General features: G+C 37.2%; 1 protein-coding gene across 1 annotated transcript in view; it reads right to left on the minus strand.

Annotated features, from left to right (window-relative positions):
- The window catches only part of LOC127640884 (inactive tyrosine-protein kinase 7-like), a 51,791-nt gene extending 26,956 nt beyond the window's left edge, over positions 1 to 24,835 (minus strand). Inside the window, exon 1 of the mRNA XM_052123577.1 lies at positions 24,538 to 24,835. Within this exon, the coding sequence (XP_051979537.1) occupies positions 24,538 to 24,601 (64 nt within the window). The 5' untranslated portion in view covers positions 24,602 to 24,835. The remainder of the gene's footprint in view (positions 1 to 24,537) is intronic.
- Positions 24,836 to 25,144: the final 309 nt, after the last annotated feature.

Raw genomic sequence — 25,144 nt, forward strand, 5'->3', positions numbered from 1 at the left:
TGGTATTGTGAAGCGCATAAAATTTATTGAGGCGTTAAAGGAATATTCTGGGTTCAGTCCAACTTAAGGTCTATTGAAAGCATCAGTAATATCCTGGTGATTACTGTACACAATACTTTTGACTCATCTCACAGTTTGTTAAAACAAACTAAAAACATGTTTACAGTAATGCGCTTACAATTGACATCTATGTGGCAAGTGGTCCAGAGGGTGTCAAATCAGAAATGTGATACTTGAGTTTTCAATAAAGCACTTCTTTTAATTCTTCTTCATGTAAACAGAACTTTGCAGATAGTTAAGTCACGTCTCTTACTGATATCCCTGTATGGAAATACTTTACTAGGAACAATATTAAATAATAAAGCCTAATAACCCTAATAAAGTGCCTGACGTGGTCTTCGCCTATTGTAGTCCATCAGCCTCAAGGTTCAACATGTCGTGCATTATGAGAAGCTATTCTTCTCATTACAATTGTACAGAGTGGTTATCTGAATTACCATAGCCTTTTTGTCAGTTCGAACCAGACTGGCCAGTCTTTTTTTTTATCATGATTAATCGAATAATTTTTCATAGTTAATCACAAGTTTGAAGTGCTGAAATTTGATTCTAAATAGGCCTATACTGTCAAAATCTATTTACTTTCATCTTAGGAAAGAAAACAAAACAATATGTAACAGTATAATGCTTTTTTTTAATTTTCCAAACAAAGTCTGGTGCGTTGACATAAAATGCAAAGAAAATGTTCGCCTCGCATTGCTCCCGCCGGATTATAAATTTGTTTTAACTCACGTTCGCGAGAGTAACGCAAACCCACGATTATTCCTCCTCCTCTTCTGGAAAAGGACAGGAGGAGGGGCTTCTACGACTTCATAGTAAAGTACAACCAATAGCTGGAATCAAGTAGACGTGCATATTTATACTTTATATATTTATATACCTTACCGGGTAGTCCAACTTCCTCGCTCACTTTCCTCCAAGCGATGTCTTTTTTCATCCGTTCTCTGTACATGTATGATGTTGTGTCATACAATTCTGGGTGCCCACACACCACTACAACAATTTTTTCATCCATTTTTCCAGTGACATCTGGACAATGTCAATGCTGATTGCGACAACGCGTCATGCAAATTTCTCAATACGCGAATGAAGCGATTTCGTGTGTTTGAGTTGCGTCATTCGCGCCACCCCAGTCTATGCACCATTACACAGTATAAAGATAGAAATGCACTAAAATAGCACCAATTCAAGCAACATTAAACGTTTCCCAAAGTCTAAGTGGGAGTTTGACTAATGGGAATAACTAGTCCCCACATAGGTTGCATATTCAATGCCATGGTATTTAAATATCTTAAACTCTCTCTCCACAATATTAATCAGCCAGAAGACAGTGGACATCCGCAATTTTACAGCAATCTTGAACCAGCGTTCATGATTCACATCAGGGCATCAGCACCAGCTTCAAGCGCCGCTTTGAACTCCACATGAAAAGCGCTTGCAAACAAAAATGTCTCATTTAACATTTTGGTGATATTTATGACTTGAACCAAAAAAAATATATTCTTTCACTGAAACCCATTCACATTATTGTCCATATAGATTTGAGTGGTGAAAATGCAATCCTACAATTTGCTGTACACAAATGACAAATAAGTTGGTCAGTATTTTATTCACATAATTACGGATGATCACACATATCACAACAGGCCAATGATGTCTTGTACCATCCCTAGTTGGATGAAGAAACTCAACATCAAACCCTCATCTAGACAAAGAGCACAGAAAGATGAACCTCAAACTAACCCATGGATATTTTCTCTCTTCTACACAAAATGGTGTGTCAGGCAATCTTGTATTAATTTTCCCATCTAAGGCTTCTTCAGGAAAATAAATATAGTCCTGTATCTGCTGCTCTATTCTCCCTTGTGTGTTTGCTCCCCTAAGACTCTGAATTAATTCACCACTCAACATGAAGCCCACAGCTGCTCTGACTATTACTACATGTGCTACACAACCCAACTGACCATGACCGAACACAATTGAAAGCTTTAAATAACGCAGGGGAAGAGACTTAATGACCCCAAATGTAGTTAAAGAGAAAACGCTTGGTTAAAATGAATTTCTTTGAATTTAAAATGTCAATGAAAATCACAGATGTTAACAATATAACTTAACCCAATATTTATACATTGTATTATTAATGCATAAACATAAATTGTTGAAAAAACACTTACATAAATTTAGGGATGTCCCGATACCAATAATGGTATCGGAATCGGGTCCCATACTGTACTAATGTACTTGTACTAGTGCTTGTAAAAATGCTCTGATACCATCTGACGTATGAAAGTTGGCCTAAAAATTGGTAGTCTAAATTACTGAATTGCTTGAAAGTGAAATGCTGATCTGAAGACAATATATGTTACAGCTCCTCGATGAGGCCTTAAATAGGTACATGGAAAGAACATTAGGTTTTGACATCAGTGAAAATAGTAAGTGAACTGACATTACAAAGACTTTGTGGAGGTTAAAGGAATCACTAAAGGTTGAAATCGCACCAACAGGTTGTTTAATGTTTTAAACCATCCCTATATGTTGTTTTTATATGTTGAATTGTAGTCTTTAAAAGCAGCAGATATCTTGCCAGCATTCACTTGCCCTAATGAGAGAGGGACGCTTTCGTGTAAGGGCACAAACATGAGTAAACCCTTTCCTGGATTCCTGTGGAGGAATTTGAAATTTCTGGGACAAAGATGCCATTCATGCACTCTCTACAACTAACAAGTCAGGGGAAGAACCAGGAAAGGAACCTGATTGGCTCAAATATCTTAAACATCTTTAAACTTTATGTGCATACTAGGCTTGGTCACAAAACCTCACCAGAGAGCACGGGTTGTGTTCAAACTGTTTTAAAATGGGTCCCCTTCAACATACTGGGTGGACCAAATGGGTTGAACTGTCAAGAAGATCATAACACTACTCTTATAAAGACTAATCTGATGGTGCTATGCACAAACATACACAACCTTAAAAACCAAGATCTGACAAACCACAAGAACAAATGTAGATGTTCAAGCTCCATCTACAAAATTGTAAGCTTCAGGTCACACAAATAGCTCACCAGCCTCACAATGGGTGGCTTTGAAACCAGGCGGTCACCCCTGAGCAAAAATGTATAAGGCACGTCTGCGGTCAAACTCCAATCCACCTCTGGAAAATATAGTGACTCATTTAAGGAATGAAGAGTTGAACCACTAATTTAACAAGTAATGGACAATATGCAGTCAAATGGCCTTTAATGCAAAATAAAGCCAGACTGGATTAAGCACTATTAAATGTAAAGTGTTACAATACTATTGTATTGTGGCCCTGATATAGATAAATTAACAAATCTCTAGGTCCTTGCTGATTACCACTCTACAATCATATAGTGGCAAGAAAAAGTATGTGAACACTTTGGAATTACCTGCATTTAGGCCTATTTATATATTTGTCTTAAAATCTGGATTGATCTTCATCCAAGTTACAATAATGAACAAAAAATATTGTATTGTTCTTATACATATAAAGTACATCATTCAAACAATCACAGTGTAATAATGGCTAATAATGTCAACAAAACTAATTAGAGCCAGGAGTTGGAAAACCTGGCATATAATTAATTGAGTGAGATTGGCGGTGTGGGTTAGACCTACTTTGATTTATAAAAAGCACTCGAACATTTTGAGTTTGCTATTCACAAGAAGCATCTACTGACGTGGACCATGCTTCACAAAATAGGAGATCTCAAAAGTTCTATGATCCAGAATTGTTGCTTTGCATAAAGCTGGAAAGAGTTGCAAAGTTATCTTGATGACCTTAGATATCTATCTGTCCACAGTTAGACAAATTAAATACGCTTTATTACCGTGGTTATTCTTCCTAGAAGTGGCCATCTAGCCAAGATGACTCAGAGGGCTAGGGCTGGGTATCGTTCAAAAATGTTCGATATCGATAGGAGTACCAATATCTTGACTTCGATACCGAATCTAAACAATACTTTTTTCGATATTTTGGTCGAAACAAAAAAAACGAAATCAGCAGGAAAACGACGAACAGCGGTATTACCTTACGCTAGGTGGTACTATGGGATCATTTTCCGTAAACATGGTTAAGGTTAAGCTTACACAATAAAGCAAGACACCTTGATTTCAAACTTTGAACTTTATTAGTCATTTATTTTAACTAAACGTTCAAATGAAACTGAAAAAAATTAAGTGCATTTAAAATGTGATAAACTTTTTGCAAGGTGGTTTTACAGAAGTTGTGAACATCCCTCAAAGAAGCTTTATCCGGGCATTCTCTACCTATGGGGTATTTCGTTATCCAGGAAAATATATCATGTGCGTGAACAAATTTCTTTTGTTCCCTCCTTCACTGAGATATATATATATATATATATATATATATATATATATATATATATATATATATATATAAATATAAATATATACAATTACATCGGAAACCTCAAGGCTGAGGGATTAGTGAATATTCTTGCTTTATTGATTTTGCATTGAAAATAAAAAATGTATTTAAAAAACGAAAAACTTAAAAAAAGCAAATAAATAAATAATAAAGTGATACAAAAAAAATCATATATATATATATCCACCTTTCCCTTTACCGTCAGGCAAGGATCCGTCTAAACATGCAGGTGGAAAATTACTTGTACAAATGAAGACATAAAAACAATTATAAATGTACAAATTAAAAAAAAAAAAAAAAAAACTTTTAGATTTTGGCACATCTAGCATGCTACATGCTTATGACTGACGTTGACGAGATTAACCCCTTCAGTATCGAAATTTGGTACCGAACGACAAAATATTATTTGATACACGATTGTTTAGAGGCAATTTGGTCGGTGCCTAAACTAATTCGATACACAGCCCTACAGAGGGCACACTACTAAATGCTCAATGAGGTAAAAAAATAACCCTACAGTAAAGACTGTAGTAATCATTAGAACTGATTAACATCTCTGTTCATGAGTCTAATATATGGAAAACATTAAAACAGATATGGTGTCCATGACAGGACACAACAAAGGAAGCTGCTGCTTTCCAACAAAACATTACTGCATTAATGCCTGAATTTTGCCAAAGACTGGGAACAATTTTTGTGGACTGATAAAACGAAGACTGAATTGTTTGGGTAGAACACACAGCATTACATATGACATAAAAAGGGCTCTACGTACCATGATGCCTGGACCGCTTGCCATCATCGAGGGAAAAATGTATTCCCAATTTTATCAAGAGATCCTACATGTCAGGGTGGCTGTGCACCAGCTGAAGCTCAGTAGAAGTTGGGTGATGCAGGAGGACAATGAACATGGAAGCAAATCCACTACAGAACCGCATCAAAAAAAGAAAATCCATCTTTTGGAGTGACCCAGTCAGAGCTCAGACCTTAACCCAAAAGAGATATTGTAGAATAAACTCAAGAGAGCGGTTCACACCAGACATCCTAAGAATATGGCTGAAGAAGTTCTGTAAGGAAGAATTCACTCTCAACATTGTGAAGGTCTAATCCACAGCTACAAGAAACACTTGGTTGAGGTTATAGCTGTCAAAAGAGAATTGCCAAATCAAAGGGTTCGCTTACCTTTTCCACAGCACTGTGAATGGTATGTGTTCAATAAAGACATGAAAGATTATAATTGTTTGTGCTGTTAGCTTAAGCACATTGTGTGTGTCGATACTTTTTCTTGCCAGAGTATTTTAGACAATAGTCAATCAAAACGTTTTTGGCTTTACATGTATTTAAAGCGCAACAAAACGCAGTGAGGTTAATGGCATGCTGAGGAGGATGCTTTAGTAACTGGATGGAGCAGTTGATTTATGTCATATGAAACAAAGAGGATCATGTTAAACTTTATGCAGCTTTCAAAATGACCCTTGCGGGTGCACTGGGCTTTCAGAACTACTCAACATATTGTGCCACCCACAGTTGTTTAGACAGCCAAGGTTAGAGAAAGCAAGGATGCATGAAGACTCATATACTATACCTCCATCAATCAGTGCTGATGAAGTCCACCTGTCCTCTTAAAACAGAAGCCTTAAAACCAGTTTTTCCACCCCAGTACTGCCTTTCGAGAGTTCAAGAATTCGCACCGGCCCAGGAACCCATCCCCAAACCATGTCGGTAGAAAAGGGCTAGTAGTGTAGTAGTTGAAGCAGAACATTCAGGTATAAGGACATATTCAGAATCATAATGGTTGACAGATGAGGGCACTATTTTGCACTATCTTTGACAACTGCGAGAAGACGTACTGCCCTAATGTTCGGAGGTAATTTCAACTAGATTTCTGTGTGCATGGCAACCCAGCACAATCCGACAGAAATAGAAACCAAATGACCAACAAAATGTACTGTTGCTCGTTGCAAATGAACAATAAAAGACTAGGGTATACTTTGTTTTTCCATGTGCAGTTCCGTCTCTCACAGGGTCAAGTGCGCCAGCCTTTCAAAGTTCTATGCATGTTTACTAGGATTGCTTTGTGAAATTCTTTTAGCATAGTAATGGCAGATGTATGCGCGGTTGATGTGCAGAGCTAGAGTGTCCGCATGTCTAGAAAGACTAGTCTGCATGCGGACAGTCCATGCTTACTGTGCTAATATACAGTATATATACTCCGATCAGCCACAACATTAAACCCACCTGCCTAATATTGTATAGGTCCCCCTCATGCCACCAAAACAGTGCCAACCTGCTATTATGAGATGATATTCTTCTCACCACAAGTGTACAGAGATGTTATCTGAGTTACCATAGACTTTTGACAGTTCGAACCAGTCTGGCCATTCTCCGTTGACCTCTCTCATCAACAAGACGTTTCCATTTTCAGAACTGCCGCTCACTGGATGTTTTTTGTTTTTGGCACCATTTGGAGTCAATTCTGAGACTGTTGTATGTGAAAATCCCAGAAATACTCAAACCAGCCCGTCTGGCACCAACAAACATCCATGTGATTATCTAATCAGCCAATCAAGTGGAAGTAGTGCAGTGCATAAAATCATGCAGATACAGGTCAGGAGCATCAGTTAATGTTCACATCAACCATCAGAATGGGGAAAAACGTGATCTCAGTGATTTGGACCGTAGCATGATTGTTGGTGACAGACGGGCTGGTTTGAGTATTTCTGTAACTGCTGATCTCCTGGGATTTTCACACACAACAGTCTCTAGAATGTACGCTGAATGGTGCCAAAAACAAAAAAACATCCAGTGAGGGGCAGTTCTGTGGAGGGAAATGCCTTGTTGATGAGAAAAGTCAACGGAGAATGGCCAGACTGGTTCAAATGGACAAAGTCTACAGTCACTGCTCTGTACAATTGTGGTGAGAAGAATAGCATCTCGGAATACTGTTCTGAGATAAGGGTTGGTGCTGTTTTGGCAGCATGAGGGGGGGCCTACACAATATTAGGTAGTAGGTGGTATTAATGTTGTGGGTGATTGGTGTATATGCACTAAATGGCTTAAGCAATTTCAACTCAAAGAAAGGGAAACTTGATCTAAAACAGATCTGTGTAGCCATGAGCATTTACAGACATAATTATTGTCTAGCTGTTTCTCTCCCTGAGAGAAACCAGATATCAATGGCTGTTGGCCATAAAACAGCCAGCCTGCTCACTCAAGACCCCTGACCCCAAAACATGGAGATCTGCAAGGTGCTCCATCACCCATTAAATAGGAAGGAGATTCATTTCACACTGGAAGAAAGCTGTTTTTGCAGCTGTTCTCCAAATCGCAGAAGTCATATTCTGCTCCGACATGGCCGAACAGGTGTCGCTCCATCCATGAGAAGCAGCTTTCATTTTGTTGTATGCATGGATGTATGCATGGGCCCTGAAGTATGGGGAGGGGTTATTGAAATAGTCAGAAGGGACCACCATAAATCTAGTCTGATTAGGGTTGGGTTGGTTTGTGAAGGTGACAGGCGCCAAGAAGGAATTATTTACAGAACATTAGTGCCAACTGTGCTAATTTGGTATTCAGGGCGTGTCGCAATGGGACATTGTTTATGTATGATTATTTACAGTAATTGTTGGAAGTACTATATTAAGAGACAAGAATTTTAAACAGACCAGAGTTGTGCAACTACATTTCAAGTTAAAACAAAGGCAAAATATACAGTCACAGTGAGGCGTCTTTTTCATCGAAATCTGGAAACAGTGGCTTTGCGATTGCAATTGTGTTATTGCAAATAGGGCGCCTACACAATGGAGAAAATTCTGATGCAGCGATTGAGAGATAGGAGTGAATATCTCTTTTGAGGGTGTGGAATCGGGTCAGTTTGAAACCAAGCAGGAATTCAAACTGATCTCCAAATCTACACTTGGTTGCATAGATTGGGCAATTGTCTATACACGTGCAGGCTCTGCAAAAAGCACAAAGAGGGCAGTTACGAGAACACTCCTGAATCATAAAATGCAAAATGGGATATCATGTGGTCCAGTGGACTTCACTGACACGCTTGACCACAAGTTCACATCAAGTGCGGCATTTAGGTCAGGGCCATCAGAGTACATTGCACTTTTCCTGTACATCCTTGTAATGCACTTTCTCCATTGAAATCAATGGATTGACAACGTTCTCTAATGTAGCATAAACTCTAGTTTGTAGATGTCCATGTGTTTAGCATGTTTTTCTATTGGCCTTGACCTGTAGACCTTTTGGATAGGTGTTTCCCAATCCTGGAGTTCCCTTACTGTCATAAACAAATGAGCAAAAATGTTATCTTTAGGGGTAACAACAACTTGTCACTTGGGCAGTACCCTCAAAGGTACACCCACTTAACCATTTACATGTCAGCCAGAATATATTTATGACTATTTATGACTCTCCTCAAAGGGTACATATTAGTAGGGATGCACTGATCCGATACTTGTATTGGTATCGGCTCCAATACTGAAGCTTTTAGATGGATTGGGTATCGGTCCGATAAGCCCGATCCAAATCCGATACTCTGTGTTAGTCATGTTACTGTCAAGCTCACAAAATGAAAAAGAACCACAAAAACACAATTAAAGTAGTTCATATGACTTGTGCATTGTATTCAAAGCCACTAGAAGATGTGCGATAGCTCTGTGAATCACAAAAGGCTGTGTTTAATAAGAAAACATATCAAATGCACATGCAGCTCCAGCACATCAGTGAATGGCGCTGCTCTGTTTACCCACACAATCACGGCTATTTTAATCCTTCACGCGGTGCGCAATATTGGACCGCTACTCACGAACATCATCTCAGATGTAGATGCTCAATAGTTTGGTTAACTTATAATATGCATTTAGAATGGAACTGGAGGTGCATTTTACCAGAATTTGAAAAAGAAGTGAATTAAACTATGTTAACTTGCCTACAAACAGACACAAAGGAATTCCTGGAGAGTTCAGAATGTCAAAATAAAAGCGTGAGCGTGAGATATATTACTATTATATAATATATTATTATTTGTTTACAGATTATAATAATATTTAAGTTGAATGGGTTACAAAAAATAACTGTGAATAAAATGTGAGCTGATATCTTACAACTAAATTGAACAAAATAATAGATCTGAATCCTTTAAAAGTCCAGAGAGGAGTTGAAAAATGTATGCAAAAAAATAAAAATAATAATGGCTTCTTTTCTACTGATGACTTACACTGGAATTACTGTTAATTTTGCTGCAACATTATCCAGTATACTAGTTAATAATAAAGTGTTTCTTAATAAGCAATACATTTATATTGAAATAATGTGTATTAAGAGGTTTGTGTTTCTTTACATATTAAAGAGTGCACCCAATTAGTTCCACACAATTATGTAAAGATATTCTAAACTGATTATGCCAAAAAACAACAATGGTATTGGATCGGGATCGGCGGATACTGAGATTTCCGATATGGACATATTAGTTCCTTAAGGTGTAAAGAGGGTACACAGTGGGCATCCCTCTGAGGATACTGTCCCAGTAAAAATCTGTTTTTGCATATTTTCCGTCAAGTAAGGGAGACATGCAAAATGTGCAGTATTGATGGAACTCTAGAAGCAGGATTGGGAAACATTAATCTAGGTCTTCAAATTTTTTGGAAAAAAGACTACTGTCTACTGAGCATCTTAAGCTGGATCCACCTGCAGTTATTTAGGCTAACGTATGACGAAAATGATAAATTATTGTTTTGTCCAATGAAGACCCAAGCAATCATTGAGTGGTGAAACCCATGACACAGTTAAGCATTGTGCTCCATTCACTGTTCATGAGGAGAACTGAAAGGTCAAACTGAGCCTGCACACTTGTGGATACCCAACACCTTACATCATTAGCAGGACGACTGGCCTTGCATGCAAAAGACAAGCACGGTGTTTATTTGAGCGATGATGAGGGGTGCAGAGTGTGTATCACTGGGGTCAAATCCAGCAGAGCCCTGAGAATAACAAGGGGAATGTTGATAGGCATGATGCAGGGAGCCACAAGGGTGACTCAAGTTCTTACATGGTTTGAGGGATCAACTCTGTCTCTCTAGGGTAAAATCCTCAAGCTTCTGCAAGCCGCACTCAATATATGATGACCTAGTGCAAGTTTTAAGAAGATCTTATCAGGCAGAATTAGGCCAAAATTAAGTGGGGGTCAACTCTAAACATTTTTAATAAATAATTCAATTAGGGGTGGGTCACGATAGTCAACTAGTCTTCCAACAACCTTAGGCACTTATCCACCATTATGGTTACAAGCTTCTTTTCTATTGTGGTGCTGTAAAATGGACCAATCGTGAGTCACCACATCAGTAAAGCAGTTCTATTAACTGTGCTGAGAATTTCCGGCCATGCTCAAGTGAAATAATACTGGAACAGTAACTAACCATGCTCAGAACAATTTGGCCTGATGGTGGAAAAAAGCTTCATGCAACTTGTCCTGAAGATCCTCAAACAATAGCCATTTTGTTTTCCTAATCAAACCCAGCTGATTCAACTCATCTTATCAACTCAACCTCTGGCTTGGCTCCCCACAAGATTCCTTCCTCATCTAACATCTTAAGTTTTTCCTTGTCAACGTTACCTTTGGCTTGCTCACTGGGCACGATTTTTTCCTATTCCTATTTTTTCCTATATTCTGTAAAGTTGCATTTTCAATATGTTCAATCACTATACAAATACAATTATTTTTTTAAATATTTATATAATAAAAAATATTAAATACAGTTATTGAATGATGGTGCAGCACCAACTAAGCTATATTGGACCCAACAACAAACTAGGGCTGTCAATTGGAAATAAAAACCAAATTAAGCAAAGTGGTCTGAATTTTTTTTTGCTGTGATTTGGTACACCATTAGTTGATTGATAACATAACTAATTATTACAATTGTGAATATTATTATGCAAAAAATAAAAGTGGTGTCAAAATTTTTTTTCAAATTAATCAAAATCGAATTGGAAAAAAATGTCCAAACCTATGTAAGGGTCAAAAAGACGGTCATGAAACACAAAAGTAAGATTTGTTTTTGGTGCTAGAAACCTTGACTAACATTATTATAGGACTTCATGAACACAATGCCAGCGACATTGGATGTTGCTATCCTCTGTATTTGGAAGTCACTAGTGAACTGCATCAGTGCTTATTGCATATTATTACCAAGACAAGAAAATCTATCAATGTATGAACCAAATTCAATAGCCGCGTTTCCACTATCGGGCCAAATGAGGGCATGCTAGTGTAAGCCAGGGCCAGTTGCGTTCCCACTGTCAATTCTGGGCATTCATCTGCCATTTGCATTTGGCCCGCCAATACCCTTGGGCCAAACAAGGCCAAGATGTCAAATGTCAAAGGTGGAGTTTCGCCGAACACGTCAAGATATGTACTCAGCGCACAACGGTACAGGCTCAGGGAATATACATAAAAAATGCATGCGTGTACAAATCCAGTAAAACACCTAAAGGACAAAGCTGTGCCCAAAGAAATTCCTTTCCATGGTTCAGTGAACTTTCATATATGTGTGCCGGTACATCGTCCTGCTGTTAGTGGAGAGATCGATCGGGAAATAATGGCAGTTACAGTCGGCGAGTTGTTAACGCTAACTTATCTTGCCATTTACATTCGATATACATTTTATATTCTAGATACCTTGACAACATGATACCTCAGCTTGAGCTTCCCTCTTGCTTGTGAAATGGGTGGGATGTACGATATTGACACCGCAGGAGCGTATTAAGCCCTGCGGAGTTATGGGCCCGATGGTGGGACTGCAGATCGATTTTGGTCTGGCGGCTCGAGGTCAGAGTCTAATGGCCCCAGCTGGTCAGTTAAGAGCCCTGGCTCGCACTGGTCCGATAGTGAAAAGGCGGCAACTGAGAAGGACATAGCTGCAGGCAGAGCTCCAAAAAGGGGCGGGAGTTCCAACCGCCATTAAAGATATAGGGATCCCCTTACCTTTCCCTAATATTAACCGTGAGTGAAGTGACACCCCCTTTTGGAGTTGGTGCAACCCCCTTTTGAAGTAACCACAGTCCTTCTGGATTAACTTCACCCCTTTTGGAGATTTCGCCACCATTTGGAGGTCTCCGGCCTGCAGTTACTGTATACCTACTTGAACTCATTTAGAATGCAGGCAGTTTCTTACACTGTTTTCAATTCATCATTGTTCTGTTATATCCATGCATGTGGTTACAGACAAATTAAATATAGAGCAATGACATCCCTCAAAACATAACTTCTCTGTCTTGCCTGAACTCGACACCACCAGTAACTTACAGGAGACGGATGACGTGAGCTTTCTCCTTCTCTGCCTTCTCTCTCATTGGTAGTCACACCCATATGTCACTTGTATTTGGCATAAAGTTAAACTGTTTTAAACATTGTTGTGTCATTTGTCACACCCACATCATGTCGCCAACGGTCAGAGTCGCCAGACGTCACTGTGCACTCATTGATAATGAATGACATCCTGTCGCTTTGTTGCTGGTGGGAACAGTTCATCACACTTTACCCCAATTTGGACAGGACAAGAGTTCCGCAAGATTAGGTAAATTCATGTTTCACAGACATACTTTGTGATTTTAATCTTGACCTAATCAAAGAGTCCGGGTTTTTCCTCGCACAACCTCAGTACAAAATTACCAAGTGGACGGTAATGCCCGATATGTATTATTTATCTTCTTCGAATACCATAAATAAAGCTACATTTCCAGTTGGTCTGCCTGATGCACTTTGGACTTGGACCTTTTTGCCAACTTTCCCCAATCCCGTCCTAATCAGTATATGAAATCAGATGTCCTCCAAGTAATTATAACTCAAACACAGTTTAGAAAAAAATAAAACGATATAAATAGTGCTCACAATTCTAAATAGGACAACCAAAGATGAGCCTGAAAACCATTCAGCAAACAGCTGTTTAATTAAGTGCAAGGATAAACATGACTAACTAAGAATTCATTGTGGGAATGTGGTACAATCCTGGGGGTCATGGCATACTACAGAGAGTCTACAGGAAGTCCAGCAGCCTCCTGTAACCCACAACATTTTTACAGTATGAGATGTGGAATGTGATGCGATTAGCCACTCCCCAACACAACAGGATAATTTGTGGAGGAATATGGTGCGATATTCACACAAATGCACTACTCCACTTAAACTTTAAACAGCGAGATCGTCTGAAAATCGCTTCTGAGACAGAATGGAGCCCTATTACAAACAGATCATCCAGAATAACACAAAGAACACAATTCACCCAACAAAGCCAGTCAAACAAAAAGATAAACCAAAAATCCAGATCTACTGTTAGGATTAAATAAAACTGTTCCCTTCAGAATAACAAACTAAACATGAACTTTGATATAAACATGAAAAAATAAGGCTAAAGCCCAGTTTCATTAATTGTTAAAAGATTTACTCATGTATTAGGAGGGCAGAAACCAGTAAAAAGCAACATCAGAGAAATCCACACACACATTGTTTTCATTAAATATCATCTGGTTGGCTTTGTGGTGAAGGAGGGAGATGCTAAATTCAGAATGGGGGTGGGGCAGTGAACGTAACATAGCATGTGCACTTCAATCTAGCTAATCACTCTCATATCAAAACTAACAAGAACCACTCGCTCTATGAAAAGCGACAGGTTTTACACTCAACTGCATAAAAGCTCAAACCCCTGTTTTACTTCTACACTAAAAATGCTGACGTCTACATACAGTGGTCATTTTATAGTAAAATATTAAAAATAGTAACACTCTAAAAGGGAATAAATACAGTTTGTGGATCAGTAAATAAAAAAAAACATTTGTGGTATCACAATGAAACTTTACATATGCATCATGACCAGATAATTGCATTTGGTCAAACAAATTTTCCTGATGATAGAATTATGGTTTTGAAATAAACCAACCACTGGAGAATCATCGTAAGATTTGGCAAAACCACCCAGCGGGTGTTAGTCAATGAACTGAACGATTTACAGTAAAACAAATGAAAGCGCATTCAACCATTTCTTCTGCTTGATTAGGTTTCAGTGGTGTTTTTTTTGTTTTGAGCACCTGACTTGGCCAGCATGACAACATTGACCACATTTACATGCACTTAAGAAAACGGTTTATTCCAGGGTTTTTGCAGAAAGCGGTGTTCTGAAAACGTGAACGAGTATGAAGTCGTTTAAAATGATACTTCACTATAAATTCTCCTCCCTGCCCAGTAGGTGGCGATATGCATAAATAATGCAAATATCCAAAAACAAAAGAACATGAAAGTGGAGATTTATATTTAAAAAGGACTTAAATTTGTTTGTTGTTTCTCACCCACACCTATTGTATCGTATGGATTACTTATGTTGCCTTAATGTGATTTGTGAGCTTCAATGTTTTGGACCCTGTTGACTTGTATGTACCTACAGAGCTGAAAAACACTTTGTGTTTAAGCAGAAGAAAGAAAGCCATGTAATTGATGAGAGAAATTTTCATTTTTGGGAGAACTATCCTATCAAGATACCACAAGATTTACTACTGTGGAATATATGAGATAAGAGAAACTTAAAGAACAAAATTCCTATACAAAAATGAATTGCTGGGTCTCAGGTGGATAATAACTTTTAAAGTCTGGTGTATTAAATACGATACAGAAAAATTAAATCAGATATTAAAACTTTTTTGAACAACAACCGCTCCGTTACAAAAAAATAAAAATAAAAAGGATTTTCTGAATATTATTTCAAATGTCAGGTTTTATAGGGTTGAAAGTAACTAGTAATTGGATTACTTTTACATAAAGTACTTACTAAAGTAACCTGACTACAATTTAAGAGAAGTAATTAGTAATTATATTGACCACCTATTTCATGACTACCAAATGTATTTTTTATATCGCCTCTTCTGCTCCAAACAAAATGTTTATTATTTGAGCTATAAAAATACCTAAATTGTCAATTTTGCATTTGGACTACATTTCTAGGCCCATGAACTAGTTATTCACTGAATTATTTGGATATACACTAGATTACTTTCTTTTCACACACATTATTTACAGAAGTTTCTGTGGATGATATTGGACAACATTCATCGCACATTGAGAGCTGCTGATCCATCCAGAAAAAAAGAAAGGGTTAAACAATGTGTATTTTAAGTTATTTCGACCACAGTGCACGACCACCAGCACTGGCTTAGCCAGGTCCCTGTTTCCGACCGTATTAACCATGTTATTATTTTGATTAATTTTGCCCCTCTGTGATATTATAAGTTAATATAATGTCAACTGATGATACTGATTCTGGAGTGAACGATCACACATTTCTTACTTTAACCATACAATTTGTCTAACAGTGGTCAATATTAATTTATTGTATTCTATTTATGCAGTTTAATATAATTTTCAACTTCAGTATAATTAACATGAATAAAAATCGTATCCCGTTTCTGAGAGATTTGTCATGTACGTGTGCAGGGATCTGCCGAACTCAAGAGAGCACTGATGATGGACGAATGCTCTCGAGAATTGAACATTTTATTAGGATGGTTAACAATGATGCAGTCATTTGACACGATAGCCTAAATATAGATGAAATTGTGTGTTAACACTTTGCAGTAAGGTTCCATTCATTAACATGCTTTCATGTATCATAATCATAATCAGTATTTATTCATTTCTGTCAATATTAGTTCATAAAAATAGAATTGTTCATTGTTGGTTCATAGTGCATTAACTAATGTTAACTTGTACAACTTCTGATTTTTCAAATCTATTAGTATGTTGAAATGAACATGAACTAAGATGAATAAATGCTGTGAAAGTATCGTTTCTTGTTAATTCATGTTACCTAATGTTAACAAATAACCTTATTGTAAAGTTTTACCAATTGTGTTAATGTATCATTCATTTTATTTAGGAGTATTGTGGTGTGATATTGCAGATAATGAATAAATCTCTGCATGTAAATAGTTTGCACACAAATGAAGCCTTACACGATGGTATAATAGTGTCGGCCATTCAGCGAGCTTCACATCGAATGTATTTACAATTTTGGAGCTCATTACTGAGATAATTTTGATAGGCTTCATTCCGTGCATAGAGTCCATAGCATTGGGAGACCACAATAATATAACAGTTATATAACATTTACAAAAGCAGGTCGCAGGTAGGACAAGGCACAGTCCAAACTAAGTCGTGGATCTAATCACCATATGCACAAACGTTTTTGTACTTTTTTTTTCTCCCAATTTGGAATGCCCAATTCCCACTACTTAGTAGGTCCTCGTGGTGGTGCGGTTACTCACCTCAATCTGGGTGGCGGAGGACAAGTCTCAGTTGCCTCCGCTTCTGAGATAGTCAATCCACGCATCTTATCATGTGACTCGTTGTGCATGACACCGCGGAGACTCACAGCATGTGGAGACTCATGCTACTCTCTGCAATCAATGTACATCTTACCACACAGCCCACTGAGAGCAAGAACCACTAAATCACGACTATGAGGAGGTTACCCCATGTGACTCTATCCTCCCTAGCAACCGGGCCACTTTGGTTTCTTAGGAGACCTGGCTGGAGTCACTCAGTACGCCCTGGATTCAAACCCGCGACTCCAGGGGTGGTAGTCAGCATCAATACTCGCTAAGCTACCCAGGCCCAAGTTTTTGTACTTTTTGAATAATAAACAAATTGATATTGATGAGTTTGCAGGTTAGTGTATGAAACTGGTGTAACTGCGCAAACGGAATGATTAGAAATTATGCAATTTCTCTATATGCAGCCTTGAATAGATTTCATTCAAGCAGTCAAACCACAAAAAGACATACTTGTAACAGAAAATACATTGTGTAGGCTATATGAAAAATAAATATTGATAATATATCGATAATCATCTGGAAAATGTTCTGATTATTGATGCCTGACAAAGTCATCGATCCCAAGTCTAGTTTTAACACTATTATAATGTTTAAAATCATGTTATAATGTATAAATTCTCATATAAACTTTATATGTTTTATTGTTCATTGCATTGCCCTGTTTATTTCCATTGGAAATAAATTACTTAAACCAGTTGTTTATTAAACTGAGAGACGAGTCAAGATTATTTTCTGTGGTAATAGACATGCCACAAATGCTTTCAATAGAGCTTGTATTGAACTTGTACTGAACCCTGAACACTCCATTATCTTTCAGTTCCATTATTTTGGATGGATTAATTCGGACCTTAAACATGATTCTTTTAAGTCTTTCAGGTCTAAATTAACTCTTTGATAAAGTCTTGTACTTTACCAGTGAGCTTACACTCATATGAGAACAGCATTATCATAAAACCAGTCAAGCTCACATTTCTGGAACTTACTCCAAGACAAACGCGGCTCCACTTTTACGCCAAGTCCACTGCATTTCATCACCGCCATTCAAGGTGGCAGAATGCAGCAGGGAGTGAGACTATAAGGCATCATAGCGGCTGTCATTACAGAAGTTAATTAAGGAAGAGATCAAACAGGCTGCTGTCAGCTGCCCATACTAATTTCATATGTGCGTGCGCCAAATATGGAGAAGATTAATCAGATTTAAAGCCTGTTGAGACATGCTTTGACAAGCCTTCAACTGAGTTTATTTAAGGTAATGGAGGCATCTTTTCATTATTTTTATTTTTTTGGAGGGGGCTGAAATATGACCGGGACATGTCCTGATGAGATTCACATCACTTGCAAACAAAGGTCAATGAGTGACATCACAGAAGGCTTTAACTCCTAAATGAGTGTCAAGTTCCTGGTTCTCAACAATATGGAGCATTTTAAATTGAAAACATGCTTCAAGACACTGTACTGTGATTGTTCTGTGAGTCAGATAGTCAGTAGATTGTAACGACCACATGTATGAGCAGCTGTTCTGTCAATCAACATGTCTCCTGTGGAGCTGACCTGAACACTCTATCAAACACATGAAAGTTTTCAAAATATGCCAAGACTGAGAAAAAGGGCATTCATCAAGACCTGACACCTTAAATATTATTTATGACCTCAGTGCACTTGGAAGTATGTGGATAACAAGCTATAACGTGATAACTAGAATATTAGTCAAAGAAAAAACACCAACAAATTATCGTGGATGGTAGAGGTGTTTTAACATTGGATTTTGTCGATACGATAACTAAGCTGGTGGAAAAGGCAGATAACCGATTAATCGGCCGATAGTTTTTAAAATACAGAAGCATATTGAATGGAGATGCACTGATGTATCATCATGCACTGATTAATGACCAATTTAAAGCCATCGGCAAATCAGTTATAGCATAAAAACACCAATTTGAAAAACTGATGATTCATTTATAACTAATTATCGTCACACTTTGTAAAAACTCTTAATTCAAATGCATATAAATAAATAATAATTTCTGCCACAGAATGCAGAAGGGTTAGCACTGCAAACAACATGTAATATATAATTTTTATTCTTTCTTGTTCTCACGTTAATGAGGAAAAACCGTAATTACGTGACACTTGTGAAAGCGGCACTTAACTCATTTTTACCACATGATGTCATTATATTTTTCATTAATAAAAAAATAAAGTCTACGTGTGGAGCTATTTTCATGACAATCACATTTAAAACCTTCCCAATTCTCAGTAACCAAGTGAAAAAATCGGATTATAATAATGTAAAAAAATAAATTATTTAAATTGTAAATTACAATACATAATGGTAGTTTTTGTTTATAATGGGGCCACATCCACAAATGCATTTTCAATTGATACTCACCTTTCAGTTTCCTGACATCACTGTTTTCCAAAGTAAGTGATAACAGAGCATTTTCAAAAACCTATTCTAGTGTGGATGAGAGATGAGAGAGTAGCGAAATTAATGTGTTTAACCCCTTGAACTATAGTGTTCAAAATTAGTGCCCCCTAGATGTAATGGGGTAGAAATATTTAGATGAAAATAAAGGTCCTTCACACAGCACCTAAATGGACAAGTCATAGCAAATGAAAGCTCTAATTCTCAGGAATATGACTGTACAGTGAATTTCGTTGCCCTTATGCCACAGTTCGAACGATTTTTGTATTGATGATAAAATGTAACATTGTATATCATCGGGGAGGATCTCAGCTATCTCATGTCACCTAAATTGAGCTTCTAGTCCACTCAGAGACCAAGATATTCAATGAAACAACGAGGGTGGTGCTTGAACTGAAAATTAAACTGAATGTCTATGGGCGACCACATCTGTGAGGGCTAAAATGCATTAGAGCGCCACCTACATTTCACATCTGTATATTGGGATGGAATGTGATAGAGAAAAAAAACAATGTCTAGTATTTCCATCTAGTGGATTGAAATGAGACTTTTCAAAGTGAGGTAGGGTAAAAAGAACCAGAATTACATGTTTAGAAATTACAAAAAAAAAAAAAAAAAACTTTAATATAAGATTATAAACATACAATAATAGTTATGAATAATTTGAGTTTTTTTTTTTTTTGCAATTAGTCCTCTGGCTGCCCTGCCAACAACGCTATCAAAGATTCGTTACACAAAAATAATTTGTTAAAAGAATTTAAGCAACTAATCATGCCCCTGACGCATACGTAAAGAAAATTGCGTAATAAAAGTATGGATTTTCCCACCATACGAGCCGCAATTGGGCGAAGAGACCTTCCAATGTTCATTACGTACGTCAGATAGTTGTAGAGGTGATGTTAACAAGCAAAATTACCAACTTTATCCAAGCAGTTATAGCTGCAGACTGGAAACCTCAAATTGGGGGCAGAATGTCCAAAAGAGGGTGTTGACACTACAGAATGGGGTTGCGCCAACTTCAAAAGTTCCACCCATGGTTAGGGAAGGGGTTAGTTTAGGGGCTCCTCTTTGCTAATGGTTTGTATCTCTGCCTCAAGCTATATACTTCTCACTTTTTCAAGCTTGAAGTACATCTGTTTTTACTAGTCATGTCAACCGGTGGCAGCGTGTCTCAACAAACCTCACAAGCAGCGCAGCAACAGAATGAGAACCGCTCACGGTGGAAGCACAACAGCTGTCAAACTTTCGTAAACTCAGATTAACGTTTTATATGCAACAAGAGCATTGTGAATATTTTATTTGCAGATTTTGACAAAATGCCTTTCATACTCCTCAAAACTGTTAATTAAAAAAATTATAATAATACAAAATATTCATAAAAAGATAAATTAGGGCTATCAGGCAAAATGACAAAACAGTTTTAGGTCTTAAATCTTAAACATCGGAATCGGGCAAAAGAAGCAGCTAAAAAGAGACAGCATTTAGAATTCAGGTAATGCGAGTCTAAAACATTTAAAACTAAATTTGATAAATCTTATAAATCTAATGCAAGACTGCCACAGACTACCATGAAATCAATTAATGTGAGTTATGAATGTTAATGCAAGTTAATAAAATGCTTTTTGTTTGTGTTTTGTTTATAATGGAGATCAGTTACTCTAAAACATGGAAGACCTGTAGAGACATAGGGCCGTGTTATAAGAGAGCTAGTGCCTTAAGTGCAGCATTATGCGATACACCATACTTGCAAAGTCGAAAAAGTCATTAAGTTTTGATATTTTCATGCAAGCATAGGCCAAATCTATGCCCAAAGGATTGGCAAAATCACGCGAGCAAGGCACTAATGGGCTGGGTCAAGTTCAGTTTATTTCTGAGGTTCTTCTCTGGTTATTGCACCCTCTGCGTCCTAATATACATTACATTTTCTGTCAAGCAATGTCGATATAAATGAAGACAGCCCATTCACAAGTATTTGGTAGTGTAAATGGGCTTTATGCAATGCACCCCATGCTCTTTAACTGTATAGTCCACCGCGTTGCTCCGGACTGCAATGTATGTGCAGTATGTTTAATTTCTATACAGTATCCTTGAGATTTGGAAAGGTGCTATAAACTGCAAATGCAGGAACTGACTTTAGACTTTGCGCCGAGATTAGACGTGATTCTCAAACATCATAGCGCAATGACCCATTTCTCAGGAAAATAGCAATTTGCGCCACTTCGTTAACATACAATGCAGTGACCGATAGCCCAAACACTCCAACCCATGCCAACTTGCATTTTGCGCTGGCACAAAAATTTTATTTTGAAACTTTCTCACCAAAATGGATAAGACGTAGCGCACGGACATTGAATGTAGTACTGCGCCTAGTACGGTCACAAAAATAAAGCATGTAAAGTTATTATTTCAATTTCTTTCATAGTTCATGAGTTAAAAAAATGTAGGTAGCATACAAAAGTAGAACCACAAAACTATTAGTACAGCTAGAGCAGATGTTGCTCTAAATAATCTGATAATTGTATTGGCCAATACAATTTGTATCAATTCATCCCTAGTCTCAAGTCTTCTCATTCCTAATATATTTCTCCTTTAAAAAGACCATGAAGTAAAAGATTAGGATAATATGATCAAGACCTCAAATCGAGAATATCAAATGTTTAATGCAAATAAACTGACAAACATCAAATCGAATATACTTCAATGGCACACAACAGCTAAAAATCACCTAAATCCATAACCTTATATGCAAATAGCCATGAGATGACCACCGGGTCACACTTAAGCGTTGCACTGTGGGGGATATATCTTCCCCAGACTGTCCGTTATTAGCATAATAAAGACAGGAGATGGCTCCCCTGCGTCCTCGACATCAAGCAGGGCCTTCAAGTACCTGTGAAATGTTTCTGTACTACAAACTTTTATCTTTGAAGTCTTCATGTAAATGCTGCAGTATCTTTTAATGGGCCCTGAGGTCAGCCGTCCCTCACTCAAACAACTGACCACAGCTACCTAAAATGCTTTCCAACCAGTCCTAAAGCACCCTATTGGGAATTTTATTATAAGATGTCCAACTTTTTATGGGCCACAAAAAAAGAAAATCTTCAGGTCGAAAATTGAATACACCTCCACGCAGATAAACTACAAGCTACATACATGCGTATTTCATTACGGGCCACACAGATGTCATTGTCCAAGACTCCTGAAGTAGGCCATAGAGGAACATATGCTAAATAAAGTTACGAGTAAACATTTCAACGAGGGCTTCTTGAACTTGAGCCTTATTTTACACATTTGTGCTTTAGCTTAGCTTTTTGTTTTTGTGTCAATTTTCTTTCACTGGAACTTGTAGAATCAGCATTTAATTCCCCAGGAATTACTGATACATGCTGTATTATTTCATGAATAAACTTTGACATTTTTGTCTTTTTCTATCATCTTGGTTGTTAATGCCAACGGCATAAATTCAACCTCAGTTCCTATTATACATCTATTATACACTGTGTACACAAAATAATTGACAAACATTTCTCTATAAAAACTGCAATATTTCATACCAGTGCCATTAAACCATAAAATCATGAATTCTATGATATTATGCTTTCATTCTGGAGCCCTGGCTTCAAAATTTACATTTTAATATTTTCACCAGATGGCGGCATTTTTCTCATATCCATGGAGCAAATACATGCTTTTTTTCTATTTTCTGTTTGCTGTATTATAGAGCACTGCAGGTCAACTGAATAAATGATACAGCTAAAATTGTGCGGGTGTGTTGGTATGGATATCAGAGTGTGTTTTATATGTAAGTATTAACATTTGTGTGTGTGTGTGTGTGTGTTAAAGCAAAAACAGTGGCATTTTGTAATAAACTGGCATTTAAGGGGTTAAAATCGGGAAAATAAAAGAATATTTGGCAGTTATGGTTAAAAAAAATGGAAAATGATATTAATATATAATATTTGATGGTAGTTTTTTTTACGCTGGCATTTTTGTCCTCTAAGGTACCGAGTGTAGTTTTTAGTTTTTTCTTTTAAATCTGACTGCACAAAAAAGAGTAATGCATCAAAATCAATGTTGTTGCTAATCATTGGCATATCCCAGACTGTGATAATACCCCCCAAAATCCCCTTAGCATTTAGTATATGGAAAATATATATATATATCTTTTCTTCATAAACTGGCATTTAAAGGGTTAAAATCCTGAAAATGAATTAATATTTGGTAGTAAAAAAAAATTACTCATAGAAAGTGGAAAATAATATTATACATAATATTATTATGCCAGTTTTTTCTAAGAAACTCTGAGTAACTTTAAATTTAAGCACAAGGGTTAAGCAAAGTCCAATCAATATTCAGGGAGTTTGGCTTCATGCAATTGATATTCAGGACATGTTCAGCCTCATGAAGTTCACTCAGATTCCTCAACAAGTTAAATCATAAAGTATAAAACATTTTTTTTTTTAAAACGTCAACAACTAAAAATCACATTTTGTTACTGGTCTCCTTTTACAAAGTTTAAGCAATTTACAGGCCTACACGGAGTTTACTGTACTTCACTTTGAAGAAAGGTGTTGAATTAATCATTCGTCCCGACAAACACGAGTCTTCAGTAGTTTGGTAGAAATGATGTTAAAGATTAACTTTCAAAACTTTAAAAATAAAACTTCCACCTATATATATATATATATATATATATATATATATATATATATATATAGATTATATGAATATGAAACTAGTTTTATAGCCTGATACAATTGGAGAATCTTTCAAATTTCCTAAAATAACTTATTTTCCCGAAGAACCTTTAAAGCAACATTACTTATTTAAATTTTAATCTCAAAAGATTCAAGTAGCTAGTCAACTCGAGAACCGTACAGCCAAAAATGATTCTTTATCATAAGAGGGTTCTTCCGAGTTCTTGAAGGTTCGCTAAACATAAGAACAACTATTGGTTTTGAGAGTGAACGCTTTGAACAAGTTGATTTAAACACAATGACTAGAAAGCTAGAGGTAACCCTCATATAAGTGTCCAGATACAAGTCGCATTGTAAAGTTTTATACCTGTACTTCGCGTTGAATTGAACACTAAGACAGTCGCGTACACATCAACATATAAACGCTTTTTATACTTGGAAAATACTGAAAACAATGCAAATATTACGTTTCCGAATCGTGCAAAAACTTCACACATCGTTTCATGTGTTGCATTGTATCAAACATGGCAAACGGCACTCGTGGAGGGATGGATCCATTCTTACCTTCACACATCAAAGTAAACACTAGAAAAAGTCCGCATTCGTGTGTTCTGGTCCTTAAAGCCATGTTTGAAGTAGAAAGCCGAGATGGCTGTTAATTAAAGGCTCGAGAGTTCACGTATGTACAAAAATGGGAAAGGAAGGTTGTTGTGTGCGCCTTAAAATCCAGTTTCCTTCAGAATTTCATTCTCATTAGTTTGGAGCTGTGGGTTTGGCTAGACGTTTCAAGTTCTGCATGCTGAATTCACCAGAAAACTCCACGAAATGAAGACAAAGAGCTCCGCTGCCACTGTGCTGTATGTCCTGAGCTGGGGGTTTGTATGAGGAGAGCAGGAGTCGTGTTTCTCCCTCCTGTGGGAGTGGATGTGTAGGTGGGTGGGCTCAACTGGAGGAATAAGGTGAGTGGAGACCAGTGACACTTCTTTGATTAAGTTTGTTTTACTCAATTCAACTGAAAAGCTTTCATTTATTAGGGGTTCAAGCAATAGTAAGATGTAAGTATAATTTATATTATTATTATTCTGCCCCAAAACTGATCGTCCAGACCAAACCGTGAGGCCTACAAGAGACTTGAAACTTTGGGGAATGGTAGTAATCCGGCTGGCTAGCA

The sequence above is a fragment of the Xyrauchen texanus genome, chromosome 50 (assembly GCF_025860055.1).
Source record: "Xyrauchen texanus isolate HMW12.3.18 chromosome 50, RBS_HiC_50CHRs, whole genome shotgun sequence".
NCBI lineage: Eukaryota > Metazoa > Chordata > Actinopteri > Cypriniformes > Catostomidae > Xyrauchen > Xyrauchen texanus.